At 46.1% G+C, this 14,458-nt stretch overlaps 1 protein-coding gene across 1 annotated transcript in view; it reads right to left on the bottom strand.

Annotated features, from left to right (window-relative positions):
* The window catches only part of GRIK2 (glutamate ionotropic receptor kainate type subunit 2), a 633,736-nt gene extending 622,615 nt beyond the window's left edge, over positions 1–11,121 (bottom strand). The window contains exons 1-2 of the mRNA XM_004605692.2: positions 10,978–11,121; positions 5,382–5,789 (exon numbers count right to left, since the gene is read on the bottom strand). Of these exons, the coding sequence (XP_004605749.1) occupies positions 5,382–5,496 (115 nt within the window). The 5' untranslated portion in view covers positions 5,497–5,789; positions 10,978–11,121. The remainder of the gene's footprint in view (positions 1–5,381; positions 5,790–10,977) is intronic.
* Between the last annotated feature and the right edge of the window lie 3,337 nt (positions 11,122–14,458).

Here is a 14,458-nt window from a genome sequence, read left to right as displayed (position 1 = left end):
ATAAATCTTCACCACCCAGATGCAAAACAATCAACATTGTCATTTCAAAATACCAAAATATCCCACTGAGAAAAACCTTGAATCCCCTAAAATCCCTAGGCATTAAGCATGCAGATCAATGTGTTCATTTTTAAAATATAGTCTAAAGACAGTGAACTACTTTCAATTCTGTTGTGTAAAAAATGGGCATCAACAATTTACATGGAATAAATGTAAATGGGACTATGAGAACAGCAAAATGCAAACAAGTGAACAAGAAAGGGGAAAAAAATCTTGTCCCTTGGATTTCTACCACCAATAAAAAAGCAAAACATTTTTTATGAGAAACTGTGATGATAAAAAACAAAATCAAAGATTGGCATCATTATCATAGACAACACTTCAGTTAATGGATAGACTTAAAAGGCCCTGGTAATCAATGTTACATCCAGCATTTGGTCTCTGTGTTCCTTCTTTGTGTGGGAGCAATTCACATTAACTTGCCTGTGCTGAGTAAATGTTGAAACAGTGTCATTTGAGAATTCTGGAAATGAACACACTGCAATGATCACTTGAATTAAACCAAAAAGCAAACGGTGTCTGAAGAAATGTCTACTGACATATAAACCCTTGTTCACTTCTAAGAGACAATCTCACAAAGCCTGAAAATGTGCTGAGTTCCCTGAGTCTGGGTGGTACAGGGGTGCTATTTCTAGAGGACGAAAAGATCATTTTTCAAAGTCGCTATTTTGAAATGATTGTGCCTCCATTGATGGATCACATCACATCAGAGTTATTCTTTGAAGCTTTAAGAAAAATTGAGAACTTATGTGGGGAAAAAAATACATTTGGGGATCTGTTGTTTTAAGTGTGACTGCTGTGTTGGCCATTCTTGGAAAGATTTCCCTCCGCTGCCACCCAGAGCTCAGGAGAGCAGGTGTTGTGGCTTTATCAGTTTCAGGCAGTAGCCCGAGGACTCCCCCTTCCCCGCCTCCCCAGAGTCCGTTTTCCGCTTCCAAATGTAAAACCACTCCTCCCTCCCGCCCACTTCACCCCCCAAAGGAAGAAAAATCTCTTTCAAAGAACTTGCAGAGAGTGACAGCCTCTAAGCTCAGTCAATTCTCTCACACTACTCGACGTTGTAGTACATCTGCTGCTAATTATTATCTCTTGAAACACAGGGGAGGTCCAGCAAATAGGGAGGATTTATTTCCATAAAATCCTTTCTGCTTCCTCTCACGCCAGGGCTTTTATCTGTTATGCAGTCCCTGAGAAGGTAGACTGACTTCACCTTCATCTCGGGAACAGGGAGTGGACCTGTGGCTAGCGCGCAGAGCTCAGGAGGTTGTTCATTACAAGGTTGTTCATTGCAAGTTCAGAGCAAGCAAGGGCTTGTTCATTGCAAGGGCTAGGGGTGTGGTGTGGAGGTATGGAGCTGGCCTTGGGAAGCCTTTGAGCCTTCTTGCTGGCGTGCTTAGGAGAAAAACTGGGAGGCAAAAAGAAAAACCTTTTTGCAGGGCAAAGTGACCCTAGCACAAGCTTAGCAACTTTGGAAAGGACTGTCTTGAGGCAGCCCCCTAGACTTTGGAAGAAAGTTTGGGTGGATGCCTTCGCTCCCAGACTTTGAAAAAGAACCCCACCTCAGGGATGGGAAATCAGGGGTGTCTTGAGGAGAGAGTCTTGCAAAACGCCCAACGCCTTATGGTGCTGCCAGCCCGGCACTCAGCTTCCCAGGAGCTAGTTACTCCTCCCTCCCTCCCTCCCTCGCTCCCCCCACCCCCCAGCCCACCCGCACTGGAGAGACCCGGGAAAGTAACAAAAGAAACATTCCACTAGCTCAGAGCTTCCAAACTTGGGCTGGGAGACAACTGGGGTTGGGGGCGCACAGCCACCCACCGCCTAATTAAGGATGCCGCCTTCACCCTCTCCCGCAGCTCGGCAGGACAAGCTCGGCTGGGACGCATCTGCCTGCACACAAAGGTGCCAGGTTTGCGGAGCGCCAGGACGAGGGGCGAGGGAGTGCCCGGCTGGGGCCTCTGTGGGGGGAGAGGGGGGCATCCCCCGTGCCTGGAAATGCCTGAAGGAGAACGCTGGGCCTGACCTGCAGCAAGAAAAATGGATTCTGACTGCCAAAGGTCTCCCCCAACCCCCCTTCCACACACACAATCACGGGTCTCCTGGCCCACGCGTCCGCTGAACGGGCGCCCAGGAGAAGCCCAGCGGAGCGGAGCCAGTCTCGGGAGGACCGGGTAAAGGCCAGGACTAACGGCTCGGTGGCCGCCCGCTGCGTTAGGGAGGAACTGCCCCTGCGTCTCTACGCTCCCTGCCCCGGGCTGCCCGGGAAGCTCCCCCTGGGAAAGCGCCCGGTGCTTTCGGGGCACCCAGATCAGATCCGGAAAGGACCGCCCGCGGAGAAGCAGGCCCGGGGAGGGGGTCCGGAGCCAGGCAGGCGGCGACCGGCCCACGAAAGCCGCTCCCGGGCGCGATCGCAGGAAGTTTGCTTGGGCACTGGAGAAGAGTCGTTGTGCCCATGTGTCGGGCTTGGTTCTCGGGAGCGCGTGTGTCCGTGCCTGCAGGTTTAGAGGGGCTGGGGGCGGGGAGCGAGCGAGGGAGGGAAGGAGGGAGGGAGAGGAGTTTTGCCCGCGGGAGAGAGGCGGGGGTGCGAGGGTACTCTGAGGTCGGCGGCATCCTGAGCAGGGCTCCCCCGGCAGCCTGGACGCGGGTGAAGGACGTCGCTACAATAAGTCCTAGACGGAGCTGGGGAGTGGAGCGCGCCGCACAGAGGCGGGCAGGGCGGTTTGCCACCACCCACGGGAAAGGGAGGGGTGGGGCTGGGCAGCTCGGCGGCTGCACGGTTGCCATGGCTCCCGGGCAGCGACACGAGGCTGCAGGCGGCGCCCAGCCAGACCAGGGGAAGGGGGGAGGCAGGACGGGGGCTGGATGCCACTTCCCCAACAGAGGCAGCCCAGCTCACCCGCACCTGGCGGGCCACTGCTCAGGAGCAGCTGCTGGTCCGACCCAGTCCCATCCGCACCGGCCCGGGATGAGGCTCTGGTTCCGTATTTTGAGCTCATGTCGAAAATAACCTCTATGAAGAGAGGCTTATATGCGCTCTACCACTCAAAACATCTTTTCTCTGAAAGAAAATAAAACTCCCATCACTGCAACAAAATAGTCCCAACAGGGAAATGTTCCAATGATTACACTGCACACAGTCCCTCCCCACAACTCAGGTCAGAAAATCAGAGAAAATGGATCTCCACGTGGAAGATGTTTGAAGTTAATGGGGGAAAATAACAAGTTATCTAGAAACAAGGCTGTTGGTTTAGGTTATCAAGGGACTGGTGGGCAGGTCTTTGGCTACTTCTATATTTCTTACAGATATCTTAATAAGCAGTGGTCTAAGAAAATGTGTGTGTGTGTGTGTGTCAGCTGTTTTGGAAAACTGCTACACACTGCTACAACCGCCAAGATTTTTAATATGAAGATTTGAAATGATCAGCGAATGTAACAATCTAATGATTCAGCAAATATTATGCTGCAAGACCAGAGCAGCAATAATTAAATCTTTATAGAGTATTGGTGGCAGTTTTCAGACTCAAAGGCTTTTCTTCTTTCCACACAGACACACTAAGGCACATTCATTCACAATATACTTAAGAAGATACTTCAATATTACAAACAAGTAGATAAAAACATTGGACAAACCATACTATAGCACTTACCACAGTGGCACAGAACAGTTAAATACCTACACACACATGAATTTCCCGTTAGAAACCTATTTGTCTCATCCAAAGAAACAAGCAAGCTTTCCTATGGATGCTGGTTGCTAAGAGCAACATATTTAACTACAATCTACAAGCATGAAGAAAAGCAAAGAACCACTACAAAAGGAATCTATCTACAACTCTATTATTATCATTACTGTTATTATTATTATTATTATTATTATTTGTCATCACCAACTCTATGGCATCTAGGTACCTATGTGTTGGGTGGTAGGATAAGTTATGTTTCCCTTTTTTGATATAAGCAAAACATTTCCTCCCTGGATTCACACAGCCTGGGAGAGGCAATCAATTTTATTGTTGAAAAAAAAAAGCACATTGGGAAAAAAGGAGAGAGAGGAGATAATGTGCACATACTAGGAGATGCAGGCAATCATTTTTAGATTTAAATTTGTTGGAGTGATTTAATGTATCCGCTTTTATCTCAAAAGACAGACTCAGGATTATATGGTTTCCTGAACTCTTTGGTCCAAATCCATTTGAACTGTCAAAGGAAGCACCAGGGCTAGGGGCATTTATCCTGTTTGCTTTCTCCTTTCTAGCTCTGATCTACTTTAGGGAACTTTCCCTTGCCAGCTGTGCTCCTACTAAAACTCCACTGACCATAAAGGGCAGAGGAGTTGTCCATGCTTCATTTCCTCTGGGCAAACCTTCTGCCCACCGTTTCCAGTGAAGTCCCACACTTAGGTTTTCCCTCTGGCTCCCAGGAAACCCAGACTCCCAAGGAAAGCAAGAGGCTTCCCTCATATACCACTACCACCTCGGTTCTTTTATCATAACAATGAAATAGAATACAGGTTTGGACTCCCATACAACTACCCTGCACATCAACCTTTACTGTCAAGCATTTATTAGTCCAGGACTTTTCGTGAAAACGCTAGGAGAGCAACACTCACAAGTTAGAAACAAGCCCCAAACCCTTTCTGTTGGTGCTTTTACACTCCATCTAAGCAGCAACCTCCCCTAATTAAGTAGAATCTGCAGCCTGACAACCATATGCTTAAAAACTCCAGTGTCCCGGTGAGAGGACCAGGGAGTGGGAAAATAGTGACATTAACAAACAAACAAAAACACTGAAAAGAAGTCAAAGGGTCTAGTGTCTCTCTCACTGCACGTGTGGACCTGTCCGGCAGTGGGGATGGGGGTGGGGGACGGGCAGGCCAACTCATCAAAGAGTTACCAGATTCTAACTCACAGCATCAGCCCGGGAAGCTGGGAGAAGCGTGGGGTCTGGCGAGCTGGCTGGATCTTGCAGACCGTGCAACCCACCTAGCCCAGGAGGTTCCCAGAGAGACTAGAGCTAGAGCGCGCTGGCCATGCCCCCAAGCGGCATCACAATTTCTGGCAGGCTAACGTGAGAATATAGCGCCTGGACCACTACCACACGCTGGCCCTCACTTCTTCCTCCCGCGGCTAAAAAATTCTTAAAGGAGGGGGTTGGGGGGTTAGCACAAAGGGGTTCTTTAAAACCTCAGCGGGGCGACGGAGCAGTGAACAGGTCGGAATGCCTGGAGCCCAACCGCTCAGCAGAGCAGCGATCCCGCCTGTTTACATCCGGCAGCCTCTCGGAGGCGGATACTAAGCAAGAGAAAAAGGATGGGGAAATCTTACCAAATCTTAATACATGTGTGGTTCCTTGGGAATATCCAATCCACAGTAAGCAGAGCAGGAGTTTAATGGTGCGCCTGAAGACTGGATTACTTAGAATCGGGGAAATAATCTTCATGGTGTTTCTGTGTCCACACCCGCGTCACCCACGTCCCCGATCTAGCGTTAGGCTCCCGGTTCGGGCAGGAATGAAGATGCGTCGAGTGGTGGCCGCAGACGCGATCACGGCATGGTCACAGAGAGACGGAAGAAGTCTCCGCTTCCCAAACCCATTAGCAATCGCTGCATGTTCTTCACTCACTGCGCCAAGGAGCAACCTTCCACTGCAAGGGATGGTGGGACATCCATGTTAGTCGGGGAGCATCCGGGAGAAATCCTGCACGCACACCCACAATGTCCGGCCGCGCAAGCCTGGGGGAGAAAAGGAAGAGGAAAATCAATAGGAAATCCAGCCTGAGAAACGGCCGAGGTGTCAGTAACCAGCCACAGTCCCAGTACAAAAGAGTCTTTGCTCGCAAAGGTTTTGCCAGGCCCTATTCTACTGCACTGCTGCACAGCTTCTGACGTGAAGCCAAGATTAAGTGAGAAAAATTGAGATAGCTGCCTGCCTTTTAAGGCTCCCTGCCAGAGAGAGCTTCCCAATATCTATTATGCAACAGATCTGATCCTCTGCCACGAGTTGTGAGAACTAAGTCAGATTTATTCACATGGAGAAAAGTGCTTTTATTTTCAATAAGTCTCTTTTAAGTGTGATGTGTACAAGCGAATTTCTTACAATCAACTTATAAATTTTAATAAGTGGCTACCTAAGTCAATGGAGATACTTCAAAAATGGAAAAAAGTGGTATAACACACAGGAATTTATTGCAAATGTTACTTAAGTTTAAGATGAAAGTCTTATTCATACTTTAAAAATAAAGATTGGAATGATGTAGAAAAGATGAAAATAGTCTAAAAAATTGAGTGGAATATTTTTGATTACTAGTAAGGAATAAATTTAGATTTCTTCTGTGGCTTTGTAGGAGCTGAAGAAAAATCAAAGTGTCATTTCCCCACCTTCTTTTACGCCATATAAAATAATTGTGCATATGTTACAAGCAAAACTGTTTGTATTACTGTGGCAAACTTTATAGTCATCAATAATTTATGCAAAAATTTCTCATCATTTGGGCTGTAGACTACATTCCTTCATCAATAAGTGGAATATATGATCAAACCTTGAGCAACATTGTGAGACATAGTAAAAATGCCTTTATTTTCTCATTTCTAGTCAGAACATTTAAAATTCCCAGGAGCAACTGTCTTGGCTTTTATAAGTAGTGACTTATTCAAGGAATAAAAATGCATATATTTTAACACTGAAGTAGATTTTATTGTTGAAATAGGATATATGCTGTCCTTAATACATATAAAAGTATCCAAACCTAATATCTTACATTAGTAAGTGAAACTAAGAGTAATAGGTTGTAACATATTAACATTTTAAATCATCAAGCAGCATAAAAGGTAAACTGCAGAACTGTATCTGAATCTTTTTAAATAACCAGCAGAGATTAGGTTAAACCTTATAAAAATAAGATCATCTCTTATTTGAAGGACATCTCTTTTTTTTAATAATGAGGGATATGAGTACTATTTCCTCAAGATAGCAAAACACTGTAATGGTTCCATTCCACTACAGTGATTTTTTTCAATCTATGTTTTCTTAAGTCATTATGAAAATGGTGATTTGAAAATAAACCTACATTTTGCAAAGGCATTAGGGTTGCACTTTAAAAGATGGAGGCAGAACTGCAGTGTCAAAAATAAGTATCATGCATGGCTAGTTCTGCCGGGTACCAGGCATTTCAATCTGATAATCTGACTATTGGAGCACTTTTAAAAGAACACCTTGTGCTAGGATCAAGGGTATCTAGCGACTCCTTCAGACCATATTTAAAATATCTCTTGGAAGGCATGTGCAGCCCAATATGTTCAGTCTTGTATTTGCTGCCTCATTTACTGAATTAAATATGTTCTTTCTCTTTTTGATCATAGCATAGATAACAATGACTGCCAGGGAAACAAGAAATAGTCTTAATTTTTTACATCTGTCAATACAATACAAAACAATATCCAAAAATAACATGTTGTATTGTGATTTACTCAAAATGCTGCAATTTTGCTACATAGTTGGCATTTAATAGAACCTAAAAAAATAAATTGTTTCAGAGCTCCTTGTTCATATGTTCTATTCACATATGCTATCTGACATTGCAGTAGTAACCTCTCCTTAAAACTGGCATTCTAACTAATTTATGAAGGATTATTTACTGGATATCTGGCTTTAAAAGTGAAAGCTTAAGCCTCAAGATTCAAAATGTTCTTAGACAGTAAATTAAAGAGTTTTAAGACTGTCTTAAGTTGTTCTTGCTGTCAACTATTTTTGCTCCTATGCTAAATTAGATTTATTTATACCCATCAACTGATCTAAGAGGCTTCAACACAACAGTCAGCAAGAAACTCCACCTGTCCAATCGAACTTCTGCGAGAAACCTTTCTTCAGGACCGTGGACAGCGCCCCAGGCACAGAGATTTATTCTGGAATAGTACATGAAAGTATTGCAATGAATTGGTAATGTAATGCCATTTGAAGTAACAGTGTGTACATTTCTAGTACACTGAGTCTGGGAATTTGAATGATTGCACCATTCACACTGTCAAGAGGACTATTTTGTCAATTGTGTCATATTTATATTTATATTTCACTGTGACTTACTGGGATTGCTTGGCATAGAAAGGATGTGCAAACATGATCCTTTTCCAAGGCATACCTCTACAAAAGCCACTTATATTAACTGTGAGTTCCCCTCATGAGTAATAATCTATTTGTCTCTCTGTACAAAAATTCCATAAAAGACCACCAAGAATTCAGAATATTGAATAACATGCTGTCAATGTTCAGTGGCTAAAGACATTTCTAAAATGTACAATTAGTTACTGCTTTCAAATTCTCCACCTCCAGTTTTCCATCTGTTATCAAAATAATCATATTAATTTTTTTCTCATTGAACTTTATTCATTCCCAGGACAAAAACAAGCATCCAGATTCACAGTCACAATAATAAAATCCCTAAAATTGCCTCCCTATGCAGAAGGATATTTGGTGTAAAAGATACCTTCTATATAGTAATTTTGGAATTATCACAAGTTTTTCTCCAGTGCTAAAAACATGCAGCATAGTTCTGGAACTATATGAAGGACTGATAAAGACATTATATAGTCATGGATCTGATATTTTTCTCTTAAAATAAAGTGTCATTCTGTAATTTGCTCCTTTCTTAAAGGAAAACAACTTCATTTGGTGTCATATGATTACATGCATTTAGATGGTGAAATTTATAGACTTTATTATATGGTCTCATGTGTTTTCCCCTCATGTTAACCATATGGCAACATTTATTTCTAAGAGCCAAAGCTCTGTAGGTTCCAAGGTCAAAGCAGAGATGACAAACTGAAAATGCACATATATATGCACACAAGGAGAGGAGCTGTGTCTAAAAGACACAAGAATAAAAAAGCAAACTACTGTGCGCTGATACGGAGAAATATAAAACCTATGATAAATTAGCAAAAAATAAAAAAGCAAACACATCATGCTCATACAAAGCTTATCCCAACAACAACAAGAAGACAAGAAGCCACTAGCTTCATCTTTCACACTACTTTTACATTTACTGACACTAATGACCTCTTATTCTTGGGCACTATTACTTGAGAAGCAATTTTAGTTTTCTATTCTCCCAGTGAAAATGAATCTTATTCTAGTTAGCTGCCACCTGCTGGGGCATGTACAAGTGTGTAATAATCCTAACAGCAAACCCTTAAAAGACAATGCTTATACCTTTTGCAAGAAAGAGAAAATAGACATCATCTAGGACCACCTAAATTTCAAAAGTTCTTCCTTGTTATTTCTACATTTAAATTTTTCTCATGGAATTCTTTCTAGGGGTTGCATTTGACTTGTCTCTCAAGTCCTGCTGTTATGTGACATTTGAGAAACCCATCTTATAGTAACACCTGACCTATTCTCCCATGCATGTGGTCTGTTGTATTGCTGCTAAGCAAAAATAAACAGGCTGTTCATCCATGGCGTTTGAAGTGCCAGAGAATAAAGTCAAAACTAATACCGGTTCAAACCACACTGTTGCATACTTATACTCCGCTCTTAACTATGAATGTTATTGTGATCTGATCTCTTGTGATTCTGAAGGCATCTATGCTCTTTAATGACATTTGGGCTTCAATTCACTTTAAGATATCTAAAAGAAGTCTACTAAATTAAGAAACTGAACTGAAACAGCTTTACAGGGCCTGAAATCTTTCCTTTTTCAAATTTCAGCCTGTGCCCTGTGCCATACTCAATGGGGTTAAATAGGAGAAGAAAAAAAAAAACTGGTAACACGTCTAGGCATCCCTTATTTTTCCATGGCCTTCCTTCTCTATACTTAATTTCACTTGATTCACTAAAATTCACTAAAAAAGGCCACTAGAAGCTGCTTTAGTGGTTCCCAGGAATGGGTTCTAGAAAAAGTTACAAGGTGCTGAACTTAGACAAATCAAGGCTAAAATAGCAGTGTGTCTCCCTCCCAGCATCTAAAGATTGAGATTCAAAAGATCATCTCCTGTGAAATGAAATGACTCCTCGGGGTAATTTCTGATAACACCATACTTATAGCACGAAGATGAAGGAGTAAGAGAAGGTTAATCTGTGTGTTAGCAAAAGGAGAAGAGTGGCGAGTTTCCTAATACCACAGAGTCCCTAAACTGAAAATAATGATCTAAGCCTCCGCTAGATAGTGTTGGTTGGTAAAGAACTCCCCCTTGAAAAGTGTGTGTGCGTGGAGGGGGGGGGGGCAATATCAGGAGACGCAGAGTCTTTAAAAGTTCTTGGCGTTTATGATCCACCTGGTGACACTGCTCCCCTGACCCTAACGGGGAGCCCTCGGAATTTTGCTAGCGGTTAAGGGCTCCGTTCAAAGAAGCGTCTGGACTTCATCAGCACCCCGCACCGAGAAGCAGGGTTACAGGAAAGATCGGGCGCTGCCAGGATGCTTGGGGAGTCCATCAAGCCCAGCGCCACACACACACACACACACACACACACACACACACACACACACACACACCACATACACACACACACCACATACACATACACACACACACACACACAAAACACAACACACACCCGCTCGTGGCTCCTGGGTCTCTCTCTTCACCTCGCGTGCGTCCCCGTCGCCGAGGCCACTTCCTGACACGTCCACTTCTTCTCAATTATCTGATGGCGAGGACGCAGGCGCCCGCGGCATCCTTCCCGGGAACTGGCCCAGGCGAGCAGGACGAAGCCCCCCTCGCCGCGAGCCGGTGCAGCGGGCGCCCCGAGCGCACCCGACTCCGGCGCGCCGCTCTTCTCCGTCTTCTTCCTTTCCGGGGCGGAGAAAATGCCCCCCGCGCCCACCCGGGCGTCTCTGGCGCTCCGGGGACCAGACAACCTGGGGGGGCGGCGGGGAGCGGAGGCCCCCACGTCCCGATGGGGGTGGGTGCGGGAAGTCCTTACCTTTCTCCGGGGGTGAGGTGGGCGGGGAGGGGGAGGGGTGGTCCTCGGGGCGGAGCGGCCGGAGGAGGTCGGCCGGGCTGGCCCCGGCTCCCGGAGCGAGCAGCGCAGCCGCGGGCGCCGAGCTCAAGTGACGGCGGCGGCGGAGCCGGGGACCGCCGAGCCGCGGTGGCGGCGGCAGAGACGGACACGCCTCCTGGCGGGGGTTCCGCGCCTCTTGCTTTAAAGGAGCCGCGTTCCTTTCCCCGCGGCCGCCGCACGCTCCGGGCCGCCGCCGCCGGGGAGCCGCGCTGGGCCGGGGACAGCCGGAGGGAGAGGAAGGTCGGGAACTACTGAACCACTCTCCCCCGTTTCCTGTTTGGACGTTAGGAACCCCCAGGACCCGGACTTAGTCTCTTCAGCCCACCCCCGCCTTCTCAGCGATGGGGCGGGGTGGGAGGGGGTAGTGGTGGTGCTGGTGGTGGTGGCGGCGCGGGGACCCGTACGGGGATGTTCAGGCAAGGGCTGGTGCGAATCGCCAAGCAATTGGCCCGCCTGCGTGGGGGCCAGAACGTGTAAAGAGTCCAAACACGTTGGGTTCTGGGTGGCAGCTTTTATATCTCTCCGAAACCATAGCAACAAAACTTAGATGCTGCCAGGAGCCTCTGGTAGTATCCAAAGTAGGTGGTCGCCTGAGTCCAAATATCATTTCCCTTTTGATGGAAGCCAGGAAGATCGTGACCCTCCTCCGAAGCACGGGTGCAAGCTACCCGTGCGCTCCACTCCAACACCCACCCCCACGCCCCCATGCTGCCTGTACTGTACCCCCTTACAAGTCTGGAGTCACAGTCACCGCAGCCCTTCCCCTGGTGAGAAACAAAAGGGACTTGTCCCTAATAGGGGAGGGGGTGGGGAGGGTGTTTATCCTTGCGTAGTGTGAAGCTGGCCCCAGTGCCCCTGGTCCCCATCAGAATCCCAGGACTCCCAAACACAAACAAAATTCAGAATGAAGTTGGATTTGAGATCTAATGGGCTCACGCTCGAATGTGGATAGCTCAAGGCCACATTCCAGTTCTCTAAAGGACTTTTAAATTCGGCTAGAGGTGGGGAGCGGTGGGTGTCTAAGTTCCCGAACAATCCCGAAGATTGGTTTCCAGAAAGACCGCGCCAGCAGCCAGCTTGCTGCTAGCAGTGCGCTCCAGGTTCCTCGGGGCTTCTTAGTAGAAATGATTAGCTTCTGCAAACAATCCCCGATTTCTGCTCCTCTGGGTCAAAAAATCAACATCTATTCAATACCGTTGCTGTTTTTATCCTGGGCCTTATGATAAGAACTAGAGCAGAGACTCAGCGGTTGCCCTCGGAAGAAGTTGGCGAGCAGAGATTTGAGATTCGCACACTAGAACTGTCAGTGTGAATCAGCAGGAACAGGCTGGGTGCGCTGGGCCTGGCAGACAATTAAAAAAGAAAAAAATGCATGAGGAAGATCCCAGGTGAGGTCCCAGGGCTCTGTGCGTCTTAGAGCATCGCAGATCCCAAGATACTCCAGTCTCTCTTTGGTAAGGTTCCGAAATTCAGAGGCTCTGCGTTCTCCAGGAAACAGTCCTCTTAGCAGAAGACAGTCTTTGGTCACTCTGTGCACCCCCCCCCCCACCGCCACCATCTCTGCCCCCAACACACACACACAAACACACCCTAAGCAGCTCAGAGTTAAGCCTGAGCCCCGACCTGGATGGGCACTGCCAATCACCACGTCCTAGGGCTTGCCCCTGACTCAACCCAGACTGGAACTCATATATTAATGTAGGTCTGTAAAAACTTGGTCCTCAAGCAAAACCACCTGTTTCTCTCTCCACTTTAGGCCTCTATGCCCCCTTCCATGCCTACTGCATTGCCCAGGTCTTGGAGACTCAATAAAGGGAGATGAGAGTCCCTTAGTCATTTAAGGATCCTGGGGATTCTGGGAGGCTCCTATAATTAAGTCAACAGCGGTCTTGTTGTACAGAGTAAATAAATAGTCAATGACTCCTTTGTGCCCTCTCAGAGCCAGCAGCACAGACGCGTGACTAGCTCTGGGCGCCTGGACTCCAGCTGCTGTGACCTGCAGCCTAATGGGCCCTCAAGGCACCATCAGTTTGGGCCAGGTCCGATGGGGTGAGGGGGGGAATGGTTCATTCAATCCCAGTTCCTAACAGGAGTAATGAGGACAACTTGTCTAGAGGCCAAAGATACTCCCTTTGTCATCTGAACATCCAGCCTCCACTCTTCCAGAGTGGGAGGAACAAAACCCTGGCTACAGAATAAGGTTCCAACTGATTCTCAAGGATGGCAACTGGCTTTGTTTAATTGATTGAGATCCTACAACAAAGAGTGCATCTTGTCTGGCTTTAGGAGATCACCATATGACTTGCCACACAGCGGTAAAGGAAAACATGAAAGGATCACTGGGTCAGCTTTCCACCTTTCAAACTGCTGTTTCAGATCAGATTGTATCTGGGAGAAGAGACTTCAAACCACTCTAAGAGCTATGTGTGTTTTTTTTCTTTTTTAAGTTATTGTTATTTTGGTTGGGGGGGGGCACACCCAGCAAAGCTCAGGTTTTATTCCTGGCTCTGTGCTCTGTGATCACTCCTGATGTGTTGCTGAGAAAATATAGGGTGATGGGATAGAACCCAGATTGGGCCCATGCAAGATCAGCACTTTACGGTCTGTACTATCTCTGCACCTCTACTACTTGTGTTTTCAGAACTGAATTTTGGGCTTATTTTCCAGAGCACTTACTAGGTTATTGGGCCTGTGTGGAGAGAGCTGGGAGAGGAGAGGAACAAAGGAAAACCATGATGTTATGACAAATTCATTTCCAAATATCAGAGCTTCATCTGGATTCTAGAGAGAAAAGCAAGGGAGCATCAGATGATATACACTCATTTGATGCTTCAAAATATAATTTTTCACTACTTAAAGATATTTTCCTTAACATGCTTAAAATTATGATATTATATTTTAAGGAATAAGATACCAAGTCTCTTTGGAGACATCGTGGTGAAGCTTTTTCTTCTCTGTTTGCCCAGATACCATAACAGTTAATTTTCCATCGTTAAGAAATTCCCTGGTACCCCTGCCAGTCTTATGCAGCAACCACCTGACCACCTGACAATTGGTCCTTTCTTAGTTTCCAAATGTGGTTTGAACATAATGGGTTTGGGACTTTTGATCCAGCAGGGAATAGCCTAACTTCTCAGGAATACTGTGAGAATTTGTTTCAATATTTTGAATATATAGAATTGAAAGTTATTGTTTTGGCCCCTCTAATCTGATTTTCTTTTATGGTGATAGAAGCCAAAATGAAAGAAGTGAATTGCTCACAACGTGTCAGTCTTTTAGCTGTGCATACTAGCATCAGAGTGTCTCCTGTCATTCTGTTTCAAAATTTAGAAAAATAGGAAATTAGGGCTTAGAAAAGACTTCAAGAACATCTACTCCAAACCACAACCACATATCTTTCATA

Source organism: Sorex araneus, chromosome 4 (genome assembly GCF_027595985.1).
Source record: "Sorex araneus isolate mSorAra2 chromosome 4, mSorAra2.pri, whole genome shotgun sequence".
In the NCBI taxonomy this organism is placed as follows: Eukaryota; Metazoa; Chordata; class Mammalia; order Eulipotyphla; family Soricidae; genus Sorex; species Sorex araneus.
Note: the sequence above shows the minus strand (reverse complement) of the source record. Positions and strands in the feature narration are given on the sequence as shown.